At 49.4% G+C, this 13,236-nt stretch overlaps 5 protein-coding genes across 5 annotated transcripts; 4 read left to right on the forward strand and 1 right to left on the reverse strand.

Annotated features, from left to right (window-relative positions):
• Positions 1–888: 888 nt before the first annotated feature.
• A1O9_08922 (uncharacterized protein) lies at positions 889–2,641 on the forward strand (the record flags this gene model as incomplete). The annotated part of the gene is made up of 4 exons (XM_013402404.1): positions 889–1,000; positions 1,061–1,387; positions 1,443–1,911; positions 1,960–2,641. The coding sequence occupies 4 exons, from the start codon at positions 889–891 to the stop codon at positions 2,639–2,641; spliced, it is 1,590 nt and encodes a 529-aa protein (XP_013257858.1).
• Positions 2,642–3,208: 567 nt separating this feature from the next.
• Positions 3,209–3,936, forward strand: A1O9_08923 (uncharacterized protein; the record flags this gene model as incomplete). Its single annotated transcript, XM_013402405.1, has 3 exons — positions 3,209–3,427; positions 3,480–3,611; positions 3,796–3,936. 3 exons carry the CDS (start codon positions 3,209–3,211, stop codon positions 3,934–3,936), a joined length of 492 nt encoding a protein of 163 aa, XP_013257859.1.
• A 683-nt stretch (positions 3,937–4,619) lies between these two features.
• Positions 4,620–5,324, forward strand: A1O9_08924 (uncharacterized protein; the record flags this gene model as incomplete). Its single annotated transcript, XM_013402406.1, has 1 exon — positions 4,620–5,324. One exon carries the CDS (start codon positions 4,620–4,622, stop codon positions 5,322–5,324), a length of 705 nt encoding a protein of 234 aa, XP_013257860.1.
• Positions 5,325–6,206: 882 nt separating this feature from the next.
• Positions 6,207–8,057, forward strand: A1O9_08925 (uncharacterized protein; the record flags this gene model as incomplete). Its single annotated transcript, XM_013402407.1, has 5 exons — positions 6,207–6,487; positions 6,538–6,903; positions 6,955–7,339; positions 7,405–7,623; positions 7,704–8,057. 5 exons carry the CDS (start codon positions 6,207–6,209, stop codon positions 8,055–8,057), a joined length of 1,605 nt encoding a protein of 534 aa, XP_013257861.1.
• A 1,029-nt stretch (positions 8,058–9,086) lies between these two features.
• On the reverse strand, positions 9,087–10,784 carry A1O9_08926 (uncharacterized protein; the record flags this gene model as incomplete). The annotated part of the gene is made up of 1 exon (XM_013402408.1): positions 9,087–10,784. One exon carries the CDS (start codon positions 10,782–10,784, stop codon positions 9,087–9,089), a length of 1,698 nt encoding a protein of 565 aa, XP_013257862.1.
• Positions 10,785–13,236: the final 2,452 nt, after the last annotated feature.

Genomic DNA, 13,236 nt, shown 5'->3' on the forward strand with positions numbered 1-13,236 from the left:
AGAAGGGACACGTGTTATTCACGTTTCACATGGAGGTTGAGTCATGTCATGGAAAGGAAAACAGGACCGGCCAGCGAGAACGGCATCCGTCTGCACTTGCGACCTTGAACCGCATGGACAATATTGGCAACAGAAGCACGGAGAAATCCCGTGGCCAACATAGCCAAGCTGATCGAAGAATTCGGTGAACGAGTCTCTCACCCTTCACCCTTCTCGGATATTGCTCTCCTCCAACGACATGCCAGTATTTCCGACGGAGGAGTCAAATCCTTCCGCTATCCCCGTTCAGGGCCAGGGTGGTCTCACCCTTGCAATTGCTGTTTGGGGAAGTTGGTCAGCACCAAAAGCTGCAGCTCGCAACCAGCTAGACTCTTGGGTGCCGTGTTATCCAAGCACTCCGAACTGTGGATTTGTGAGAGGAACGCCCACCGCTAAACTCTTATGGGTGCGAAGGGTATCAATTTTCATTCGTTGAAACCAAAGACCGCATTAGGCTGCAGCACCAACGACGCGGCTGAGTAGCATCCGGAAGAGGCGTGAAGGTCCCCTCGTCCTTCTCTCCCCGACTGACCTAACTAGCCCTACAGGCCTGACAATTAATATTGTTGGATATCAAGTCCCAGTGACTCCACAGTTGGTTCAGATCATGCAACGCTCATAGCATTGTAGCGAATGGAAGATTACCTGAAGGATGACAAGGGGGCGTTCGATCGGGGTGTGAACAGTCTAGTGCTCCTAGTCCTCGATGGCTTGCCGCCCCATCATGGGTGTCTCGTGTCTGGTAGGGGCAATATGAATACTCTTCTTGCATCTTTTCGAGTGTGTTCTTCCTCATGAAACGCTTGGACTGTTGCTCTCCCTTATCGATTTTGTTGGATTTCCAGAACGATGAGTCTCCTGCTCGCTCAACCAGCAGAACAGGAATACGTACCAAAGTATTTGTTCCTCAGTGCTGACGGAACACGCGAAACATGCAAGAGTCGTCACGTTATGAAAGAGTGTAAGCATGCAAAGGATCTTTATCCCAGTTAGCAATCTCTGATGCATTGTTGTCCTCCAGTCTTGCGAAAGCGCGATTCTATACGACGTCAGAAGCAGTCGGCAGCAAGAGCACAAAGCCGTGTACTCCCCTGGCTACGGCGAGAGGATATGCATCAACCGCTCGATGTTGGTGGAGATACTTGTTTGGAGACCATGGCCACCTCTCCCTCGTCGCCGTCCTACGAAGCAAGCTCGAGAGCAACCACACCTCAACAGTCTCAATGGACAAGCGATGGCAGCACCGCTGATCCGCACGAGTGCTCCTCATCCAGCTCCTCGACCTTGAATCCTTACTACGCAACACAAAATATGCCCCAAGGTTCACATCGGGGCTTGATAGACTACAGTAAGGCAATCATTTGGAACAGGATCTGGTTCTTGAGCATTAATCGCCACGATAGTGTATCGTGTTCTGATCTGTCGATTAAACGAAACAAGCCTAGAGAACAACCATTCGTCGCCAACATCACTATTGAACAATTACGTGCTAAGTCGAGCCTTACCTGCGCAGTTTCTCTATGCTACCATTAGCTTAAGCAGAGACAATCAATCTGTCGCTGCCAAGCCGTCTCCAGAGACCATCTCATTGCTCCTTGACGGGCTCGGGTTTCTAAAGGAGCAAATTCAAAGACCAAGCGGCATTTCCGATGATAGTATACTAGCCGTGATCAACTTATGGATGTATGAAGCAACATTACTTATGGATGTACCTCCCGTACAAACCGCCAGAAGGGCAATGAAATCCCCCCCGTTCCTTTCGGCTGCAGATCAAAGGAAAATTGAGGCACATATCGACGGCCTTCAAAGATCGATAGCATGTTATGGTGGTCTTCAGGCACTTTCAGCCGAGTGTCTGTATGCGCTTGCTTGGTAAGGAGCAATTGTTCCTCAATACTGGATATAGCTGATGAAGCATAGGTGCGTATCAAGCATGCCAGGATACTTTCCCCTCTCAAAATTGGCCAGCCCGCCTTCAAATAGCACTTGCTCTTTCCCGGCCGCCGATATTGCACGAGCTCCCCTCGCTGGACTATTTGAGAAACTCGCAAAAATCCAGGCGATGATGGTGTCCGTTGGGTTTCGATGCGCTGTCCTCCACCGCACGGAGTTTCTGCCCTTAAGGACTGTACTATATCGCTTAGGAACCATGCTCCATTCGCGCAAATGCCAGAAGACAGGCCTACAGAAACTTACAAGATCAACTTCTACGGTGTCCATTATGCTCTTCATTGTCAATATCATTTTTGGTAGCCTTGAGCATCCTGAGCTGACTCCCTTGTCGCGGAACGACGAACTGCTCAAGATGCAACAACGCTTGATTTCTCAAAGACTTGATCAGGAAGGTTCCTTTGAGAAGGTGTGGCAGGTTTTGATGATGGGAGACGATTCAATGTCATTACAGCTCCACCCACGGGCTTGGTCAATCGCGGAAACGACTAACATTCTCAAGCGCTTAAATCTCACCACACTTGACTCACTCTCCAAGATGTTGATGGGCTTTCTGATACCCGGCGTCTGCGGCGAGATTGGGGAGTATGGCTTCGAAAAGCTTGTGCTACAGATACACTCCGAACTAGATGGACTTCCAGGCTTATCATAGACCCGAGTCAAGCAACGACGCTAGCAGGTCGGGTTGGTGTTGTACGGAGCACCCATAGATCGAGCCTTCTATTGGATTCATGAAAGAAGAGAAGGGATGGGTTGGATGAGGATCAGAAGTACTGTACAATATGCATATGGTGTTTCACGATCATGACAATACGAGACAATGAGGGGGAACTGTTCTAGAACATTAACGAGAGCATCTGAGAATCATATTCAAATAAAGTCCTCAGGTCTCAAATCCTGTCAGGGGCGCACAGGATATGGCAGTGCATGCATTTCTAAGAATAATAACAATCGTCTCCTCCTCCTTCTTCCCCCCTCTGCTCTTCATGCCGCTCCGCCAATTTCTAAGTGTTTACTTAATGCTTGGCTTCGTGCCACCTGGTTTCTTGGCCGATTCCCGCCTCGGCGTTGAATCCTGATCCTTCGGGAAATCCCGATCACGAACCATGTTTCTCTTTTCCCGATTCAATTTCAGCCACACCCAACGCCATGCCTGTTCCCGACTCAATTGAAACAGACTCAACACTTTTGCCTCTCCACGGGTCAGCCACAAAGATCAATGGATTCTCCGGCAGACCTCGATGATGAGGAGGACTTTGTAGTTGTGCCAGACTGCCAGACACAGAGTCAGGGGGATATTCCCGATGCCTTTCATCTGCCAGCGTTTCGTGGCATTGACCTTTTCGAGATCTCGATTGATGAACTTGAGCGCCACTTCTCCTCCGGCTCCTTGACATCCTGGAAATACACGCGAATTTGTCTAGGGCGAATTCAGAAGGTGAGAAGCAGACTCGTCAGCAGTCTGTCAACCCCTGCTAATGTGCTCCAAGATCAATCCATACCTCGAATGCGTGATTGAGACAAGCCCCGATGCACTTGAGCATGCACGGATGCTCGATGAGCAGCGTGTCAAGGCTCACGTCGAAGGCCCTTTGCATGGTGTACCCGTTCTCGTGAAAGATGTAGGTTATGCCATTGTCCTCTCGCCGTTGTATCGGCCAAAATCCCCAGCTTGAGTGACTGAAGGGGGGGTCCACCAGTACCGATTCCCCATTCCCCCGAGGCGGATATACCCCCAGCATACCGCCCAGGACCAACAAAATCTCAGCTGTGGATATACCATAGCTAGCTTGACCAACACCCTAGAACATGGCAACGGCGGACAAGATGCAGACGACCGCCGGGTCGTGGGCTCTCGGCTGTATCGTTCCGAAGGATGCTCACACTGTCAAGCTACTCCGGAAAGCAGGAGCTGTCATTCTTGGAAAATCGAATCTCGACGAATAGGCTGGGATAAGAGGTAGTGTCTACTCTTTGGGCTATTCCGCTCGCGGCGGAGAATGTCGCAATCCGTATTTCCTCAACAGGTCTCCCAGTAGGTGTCTTTGAGCCCGACTCTGACCTGGCTACTCCTGCATGAATTAGATGGTAGCAGCTCTAGAAGCGCTGTAGCAGTCTCTGCAAACATCGTACCCATCTCTTTGGGACCGAAACGGACTGCAGTGTTATCAGTCCAGGAGTGGTCAACAGGGTGGTAGCTATCAAGCCAACAGTTGGACTTGCCTCACGATCTGGCGTCATCCCAATCTCCGAAACTCAGGATTCTGTTGGCGTCTATGTTCTCTCTGTCGCAGATGCTGCCAGAGTTTTAGATGCCGTGGCAGGTGATGACCATGAGGATAAATTCTCGATCCAGCCAGGTCGACGACAACCGAAAAGCTATTATGGCTGTCTGGCGGATAAGACCACTCTCAAAGGCACAAGGTTTGGACTGTCAATGACGAGGCTCTGGGATGTGGCTCCTGCTCGTCAATGAGAAGTAGCAGAAAAAGCTCATGGAAGATGCTGGGGCAACGATCATCCCAGTTGATATGCCAAGTGCCGAGTGAAGGTTGAGGGCAGATCGCGTCTGGGATTGATAAGTTATTATCCCATGTCAAAATTTGGTTTAGGACATATTCTTCCTGACGATGAGCACTACTAGGGAAATATATGGCGAGACTCGCCCAGAGATCTCAGAGATAACTGTTAGCAAAGTGCAGACCTACTATTTGACGGACGATTATCTTAGCAAGCCGAGGAACACTCCTATGAAAACGCTAGAAGACAGTGTTCGCTTTAGCGATGAGAATCGTGGGTCCGAAGGTGGCAGCGCTGGTGACCTACCTGCATGGCCTGATGGACAGCGATTATTTCGCAAATGTGGTGAGACAAAAGGCATTAAGGATCGAACATACTACGAGGCATTGCACCATATTCAAAGGCAGCGTCGAGAAAATGGAGTTGACGGCGCTCTCCAGGACCATTCACCTCGGACGCGTTCCATGGGGGATCATCTGGATGATCAACAACAACTCTTAGATGCTTTGCTGTTTTGCGATGTGAAAGCAGGTGGTACCCAGATTGCGGCACAGGCGGGTTACCCAGTACTCTCAATTCCAATCGGCCTAGATCCGGAGGGCATGCCAGTACCTCTCACGTTGCAGCACTCCGCGTGGCAAGGAGTCAAATTGATCAAATCGGCCAGTGCAATCGAGGACCTCATCAAGGTGCATAAAGAGCAGAATTCGGCACTGGCAACTTCGAGGCTTGGTAGAACGGCCCCAGGTTATCAGAATCATCCGAGAAAGAATATACCTGTGGAGCCTGAATACAACTGGCCAGGTCGACATTGACTGAGGATGCCCCATCATGCTGTCACGGGGCAAGAGCCCATCATGCGTATGGAGGGACTTTCAAGGACAGAGGCACTCCGCCTGGGAAACTTGCGTTATCCTGCTCTGTTGGTTACCTCAACGCCCTGATTTGCTGGCCTTCGTCAATCATGCTCCACGGACATGTATCCGAGGTTGCGGGAGATTGAACGGAGATCGTCGTGGCAGCCAGGACGGTAGAATCCCATTTGAAGAGCTGTGGACCGGCTGACAATTCAAGCATTACTCTCCGCTTCCCCCGTATCGACTATTCAGTAAGAATCGTTGGCCGTCGTGGAGCCTGGAGCCCCCAATTTGCAGTCTCTGGAGCACAGGCTATGACTCTTCGGATCACATGCGTCGCGTTGTTCTACGACAGGCTGTCACTTGCACAATGGATATTTTAGTAACTACACCGACAAAGCGTTCCCCTCTCAAGCGACATCCTCACCAGACCTGAATACATAACTCTCCAAACTGGCTTCACCAATCAATGCGATGCAAATGGATTATCAACCCCAACATTTGTTGTGGCCCCCCACAGATTAACCCCAAGTCTCCGCATATCGTATGGGTACTTTCCGAGATTTATACTAGATTTTGCGGAGCTCTCCATCAGAGATCTCGCAGTCTGGTTCTAAAAGCAGTATGGTTGGAATACGTGGCTCTGTGAGTGTTCATGTTGTCGATCACGGCAGTTGATCAAATCTATATGCCGTCTACACGTTCAGGACCGCCCCGTCGTGATTCTTGTTCTCAACAAGCATAAAGCAACGAGGCTTGTGAAGAAGAGCCACTTGCTCTCTTGTCAGTAAAGAGGAGCACGCCCAGAATCGTTGATGTTTCACATGATCCCTGACAAACATGGCATTAGATCCCATCACGACCACGTCGGCCTTAGAAGATGCCGAAAAACAAATTCAAGGGTCGGTCGTCCAACTTGAAGACGCTCTTTCAACTCTCAATATTGACCCAAAAGATGCGGACGAAGCCTTCGAGTTTCTGAAAGACCACCCAGACGCCCATGATGTGACTCGCCAGGCATTGGCTATTCTAGCAGATGAAACTTCAAGAAAGCAGCTCTTGAGGAAGATTGACTGGGCGATCCTTCCTTGCATGATCGTCACCTATTTTCTTCAGTTCCTGTAAATCTTCTTGGCTGACGCTTCCGTGGTTGGAACTGACTTGTCAACAGTGACAAGACAACAATCGGATACACTGCTGTTATGGGGTTAAGACAAGATACACATCTGGTGGGGCAGCAGTATTCGAACGTCGCCATGATCTTCTACATTGGATATCTGGCTGCTGAATTTCCAACACAATACCTCTCCCAACGCATCTCGAGACTGGGAAAGTACCTGGGAGCAAATATCGTGTTGTGGGGCGCAGCACTGGCAGCTCACGCTGCTTGTCGGAACTATGCCAACCTCATGGTGTGTCGCGCGATCCTCGGCGTTTTCGAATCATGCGTTACTCCAACTCTCGTCTTGGTCGTCGCCATGTGGTATAAGAAATCCGAGCAAGGACGGAGAATCTCTTACGTCTACGTCTGCAATAGGTACTCCTAGCACCCCGTCTGGACTGAAGCTTTGAGTTAACATGCATCTAGCTTGACCTCCATTTTCGCCGGCTTGGTCTCATATGGAATTTCTTTCTCCAAGAACGAGAGCTTCGCCAGCTGGCGAATCTTCCTCCTCACAATAGGACTATTCACCGTCGCGGCAGGTGTCGTGGTATTCCTATATCTTCCAGACTCACCGGTTAAGGCAAAGCGATTTACCGATGCCGAAAAGGTCGCGGTATTACTGCGCGTCGCAGACAACCAATCCGGGACTCAAAATAAGAAAATCAAAACCGAGCAACTTCGCGTCGTGTTCAAGGACCCCGGCGTCTGGTTGATTATGATCACTGTACTGATGCTGAGCGTCCCGACGTCAATCCCCAACTTCTCGAGCATCCTGTTGACGACTTTTGGTTACACACCTCAGCAAGCGGTAAGTTCCGAGCAGAAATATTGTTTCCTCCCCTTCTGAAGAGTCAAATCTAAGAACAAGACTAGTTGATCCTCAATATCCCCGGCGGGGTCGTCGGTGCATTCTCCATCATCCTCACAGGATATCTCAGCGACAAATGGAACGATCGCAGTCTCGTGATGATCATCAGCATCGTTCCCACCATCACCGCCTTCGCCATGATGATCGGGCTTGATCCCGGCGGCGTGCCAAAGAGCAAAGGCGCTCTCCTCTTCGCGCTCTACCTGTGCAATTCCTTCACGGCCGTAAGTTTCCTGTCCTCCCCAGTCTACCTCTCTATTCTCTTCCGCCCAAATCCCTAGCTAACCCCCCACACGCATATCAGGCCTTCATGCTCCTCCTCGTCTGGAATGCATCCAACCTGGGCGGGCACACCAAGAAAGTCACCGTCAACGCAGCCACGCTCGTGCTCTACTGCGCGGGCAACATCGCCGGGACCGAAGCATTCCAAGCCAAAGAGGCGCCCGGCTATATCAGCGGCAAAGCGGCGATCATGGCGACCCTGTCCTTCCAGGTCTTTGTGTGCCTGGCCCTGCGATGGCGGAATGACCGCCTGAACAGGAAAAACCGCGAGAAGCTGGCCGCCATGAGCGAGGACGAGAAGGAGACGCTCAGGAAGCAGCTTGCGTACGCCGATCGGACGGACCGTGAGAATCCGTTTTTCGTGTACACTCACTAAGTAGTCTCTGTTGCGTGGGGACTCGCAGTGTGGTTGGTTGTGGCGGCCAGAGGGTGTGCGAGCGAGCGATCTCAGCACAACGGCCTTGAGCCGTCGTGGGTATTCCGCACTGGTCTGAGCAATGCTTCCAAGAGAAAAAGGGGATGGAGGCATGTGCTTGTGAGGGAAATTGGAAATTGGCAATTGCACAGAGAGAGCAGACTTTCACGTTGGTGAATGAGTGATGAGGCGGGAACCGGTGGCCATGCATGTTAATATGGCACCTGCAATATATTACATTTCCGAAAGGTTATCTGTCAGCGTGGCCAAAGTATCCCCTTTCCCAGGAATTTCCCAGGAGCTGCTCCAGATGGCGTCATATGTAACATCGCCAGCACCCCATTTCATTTGCAGATTATATCTAAGACAGGGTTACAAGACGATTAAAAATACATACAATGATAAAACCTGCACACCACGCCGACCGAACCTTTCGATGGGAGAACAACTCCACTTAGCTTGCACACAGTCGAAATGGATTGCTCTGGAGACGGCGATTGATCCCTCCTCTTCTCTTCTCCTTCCTCCTGGATATGTACATGTACATGATCGAGAATCCCCAGCGACCGGCTAATTTTGAGCAAGAGGAGCAATGTGCACCCCGGCTTGGCGACTAAACACTGCCAAGGATCCGAGCCTCCTGACGCTATTCCAAGGTTCTCGCAAGGCTGACCAACCATGGCAGTGGTAAGAACCACGATCAATATGATTCATCGTCGTTATATCCCATGTGAGCCTGAAAGGTAAAGCTCATCCAAACACGTCCCTTGTTCAAGGCGTAATCCTGGTACACGCACGATTCGGCGAGTGGAGCATGGCTCGGTAACCCAATGAGCCGATTCAGGTAGCATGATGCACATGACACTTAGCTAGCAGCAGTAGAAGAGTCGTGATTCTTCGGGGAACTGAATGCGCTGATACGGCGTATGACTGCCAATACAACATATATATAATGTTTTCGTCTCGGAAGCCTTATAAAGACGACTCAATCTACGTGGAGCTTAATTTCGGCGTATTGGTGAGTGTGGTTGCTTCATGTCGTTTCTCAGTCACCGGTGGGCTATCGGAGGCAGCGGCCAAAGACCCTTTACTGCTCCTAGCAGAGCTGGGTAGTGTTGTTTCTGACTCTGAGGTGTGGACTTGAAGTGGCCCAACAGGGTCAGGGGTCTGCTTCTCTTCATCAGTCGAAGGAGCCGGTGGAGCCGATGGAGTGGGCGCAAATCGACTTCTTTTGCGGATGGGTTCCCCGTACTTGTAGAAGATGAATGGGATTGGCGCTAGGAGGAGTGCAACGCCACCGATCAAAGATCCCCCGCCACCAACTCCGAGAACGTCAAACATTCGCTGCGTAAATAGCGGAGCGGCGGCACCCGCTGCAGATCGGCAGATTGTGTTTGCGGCCATGGCGCTGGCCGTGTACATCAGATAAGTGTCGGTGAGATAATTCAGATAAGAAACAAAGATCAACATGATGGATGTGGAGAGCAGTGTGCCGGCGAGAGTTGGCACAAACCAATGCACGCTGTTGAAGTTGGCAGTCCATGCGAACCAAAACATGGTGATTGCGAAGAGCACGCCACCGACCATGGCAACTGTCAGGCGGTCCTCCGGTCGCCGAGGGACTCCTGCTTCCATCTTTTTCCTGTCTCGCGAGGACACATAGAAGATAAAGGCCCCCCCAATGCATGAACCGATGGCCGTACCGATCAGTGGAAGTTCTCCCACGCCAGAGTTCCAGCCACGCTTCTGTTGAAAGACGATCGGGTATATCGTGAAGAGCATGTACAAAAGTAGGTACACCACTGAAAGGTAGACAGCGACCAATAACGAGATCGTGTCGAAGAGAATTTGCCAAGGTCGGATCAAAGCGACTTTGAAGATATCTGCCAGTTTCCGGCCCTGGGCCTCAGCGGGAGCCTGGATATTTTGGTACTCTGGGATGCCGGTTGCACGCAGGCGCCGTGCTTTGTTCACCAAGACCGTGGAGGGGAACGTTTCCGGGATGGTAAACATGAGAAGCTCGGTGAATCCCCCGAGCCACAGCAGGACATAGAAACTCCACCTCCAATCCTTCTTGAGCTCAAGGAACCCTGAGATTACAGGGCCAACAGCCGGGCCCACGAAAGTCATCATCGAGAAGACCGCCATTGCATTTCCTCGCTCGACCGGCCCCCAAACATCGGCAAGCACACCAGGAGCGTTGGTCAGAGCGGCGCTTGAGAATGTCCCAGTGAGCAGGCGACCGACGAGGAGTGCACCGAAGTTGGGAGCAAAGGCGCAGAGGAAGTTGAAAGCCAAGTAACCAGTGAAGGAACCATAGAATACCCAACGTCGGCCATAAAATTCGGACAGCGGAGCGAATATTAAAGGACCCGCACAGTAGCCCAGAAGGAACAGGGTGATGACTAGCCCGGCTGCCACTCTTGACACCTGGAAGTGCTCAGCAATGCCAACGAGGCACCCAGAAGGACTCGAAGAAGCGAAGGTGGCGTTCACAACGAGGAGGACTGCGACAGTGGTGCAGTACCAGCGGCGACCAGTCGACCATTCTTTGGGGTTTTCCACGTCGCCGGGGGCGAAGTCGAGCAGTCCGTTTTCGTTCAGATAGGGTTTGGCACTCGGATCAATCTTTCCGGACCGGTACGGTTTGGCGACAGGGCGCGAGAGAATGCGTTCGAGAGCGCTCATCGTTGTAGGATGATGAAAACGACGACCTCTGGAGATAGAACACAGAAGGAGAAGTCACCGTTCAGTTGCTCTCATGTTTGATGTGTGTACGAGTAGGTTTTCTGGGCATTCAAACCGAGCTAAATCCAAAATAAAGCTTGTTCGATGTTGAATCATTATTGATGCACGGAGTACAGGGTCTGTTAGGGGTCTCGTACGGGTAACCGGCACTGGCCATCGCCACATTCGACCGCCAATGTGCGGTCCAGGACGAGAATTTAGCTCCGTTAACGCCGGTCTAAGGAGTATACTTGGTCCCACTGTCGTCCTGATCGTACGCACTTATGCGTGGGTTCGGATGGCCCATGGACTTCGGAGATAGATAGATAGATAGATAGGAGATGAGCCAGAGCCGCCATAGCCATTAAGGAGGCAGGACGAACCTGGGAACTGTAGAAAGGCGTGGGGGTGTTAATACTGATGTACGAGCAAGACAGACGGAAATGGCGGCATGATGTAAGGTCGTTGAAACTCGGCCTGATGTCGGGCCGGAGGGGCCGATGGGCTGTAATTATTGATGCTAAGCGATTGTAAAGACCGTGGTCTACAATATCGCTTCGCCGCATCCGAACTAGCTCCGAGAGCTATTCGAACGCTATCCGAAGCGAACCCGGAGCGCCTAGGCGCTAATCTAGTACGTACTTAGGATACTATATAGTCTAACGAGTCCCTCGTACCGTCTTAGGAAGAATTATATTCCCTTCCTATTATATCTAGTAGTAACGACCTACGATAGCCCTTAGGGAGACCTCTAGGCTAGGGCCTTTACGGGCTCCGAAGTATCTCTAGGTACGAGGAACTAGAGTTAGCTTTATCGAAGTATTATCGAAATCTTAAGAGACGCTAGAAGTATATCTCTTTATCGTTTTTTATCGATAGGAGAAAGAATTACTTACTATAACCTTATCTTCTACGAAGGACGATAATTCCTTAACCCTTTAGAGGTAAAAAGAAGTAAGAAACGCTTAATAAACGGCTTTAAGCGGAGTTTCTCTTTCCTAGTAGCTAGACTATAGTAATCCGACCGAAGGCTAGTCTCGACTATACCGCGGAATTCTTTTAGAACTATTACGTAGCCTTTACTACCTCCTCTATAAAGGTTTATATTAAACCTATAGGCTACTAGATTTAAGAACGACTATAATCTAGACCCTCTAGAGTATTATAATCCGAGCTATAAGTAGTTCTAACTAAGGTAGGGTTCCTTAATAGAGTAGGTACTAAAGTGCTAACTAAGATAATAAAGGAAATACTTATTCGTCGGACTATATCCTAAAACGTAGGTATAGGATTACTAACGAAGTTAACTACGAACTATTCTATCTAGGTAAGGGAGTATATATATATAATACTTAAAATATTACTTTAGTACATTAGTACATTATTCTAATACGGTAATATACTAATGCACCCCCTAGTTACGTAATGCAGCCTCGTTCTCCATCGGCTAACCTTCCTTAAACTATCCCTTAGAACGTAGGGCGCCTATCCTAGCGACCTTATCTATAACCTAGTCCGTAATACTATCTCCTCCTTCTATCTACGTTATCCTTAACGTACTTAAGGTAGTCCTTTCCCGTCCGTTACGGTTCCGTTCCTTCTTCCTTATAGCTAACTATATCGCCCTTAGGTATTAAGAAGAACCGTCGATCTTCTAAGCCTATTCGTAACTAGAACGTACGCCGCCTTAAAATTACGAACGCTATATCTTCCGATCCTAAGAACGCCGCTATAGTCGCCTATACCGAATACGTTAACTATAACGTTATCTATTTTTATAATCGAGAGTAGTCGATGAAATACTCTAAATATCTTCGGTACTAAAGAAATTATAATAGTACCTTTTCCGTAGAAGAGTTCCGAAAAGTTAGGGAATAAAAGAAATAGCTAGTCTCGAAGTTCCGCGCTAAACGACGCGAGATCGCTCGGCTCCGTAAGGTCCTAGCGGAGTTAGAAGAGCGCGACGCTAATATCTAGGACTCTCTAGCTAAGCTAGAAGACTAGTCTAATCGTATACTCCGTTAAGAAATAGAAGTATTAGGTATTTTCGAGTCTATAGAGGCGTCCGCTAGTATTAACTACGAGCTAGCCCTTACCGAGCCCGAGTTTATTTTTAATAATTAGTTCGTAACCGATTCGGTAGATTAGGAATAGGTCCTAGGTTCCCCTAATAATACCGGGCGACTAGTTTCGGGTTAAGGTTTATCTCTAGTTCCTAAGTATTTTCTTCTTCTAGGTATCCTAACTATTTAATTAGGTATTTTATTTAGTTGTCTTCTTATCTATACTAGAGTATAGTTTCTATATCGTAATAGGGTTCTTAGGTTTCCTTATTAATATATACTAGTCCTAGTCTAGCTCTATCTAGTACTTTCTCTAGTAGTAATTTATAGAATACTAGGTATATATTTAG

This window comes from Exophiala aquamarina, assembly GCF_000709125.1.
Source record: "Exophiala aquamarina CBS 119918 chromosome Unknown aczIA-supercont1.8, whole genome shotgun sequence".
Lineage (NCBI taxonomy): Eukaryota > Fungi > Ascomycota > Eurotiomycetes > Chaetothyriales > Herpotrichiellaceae > Exophiala > Exophiala aquamarina.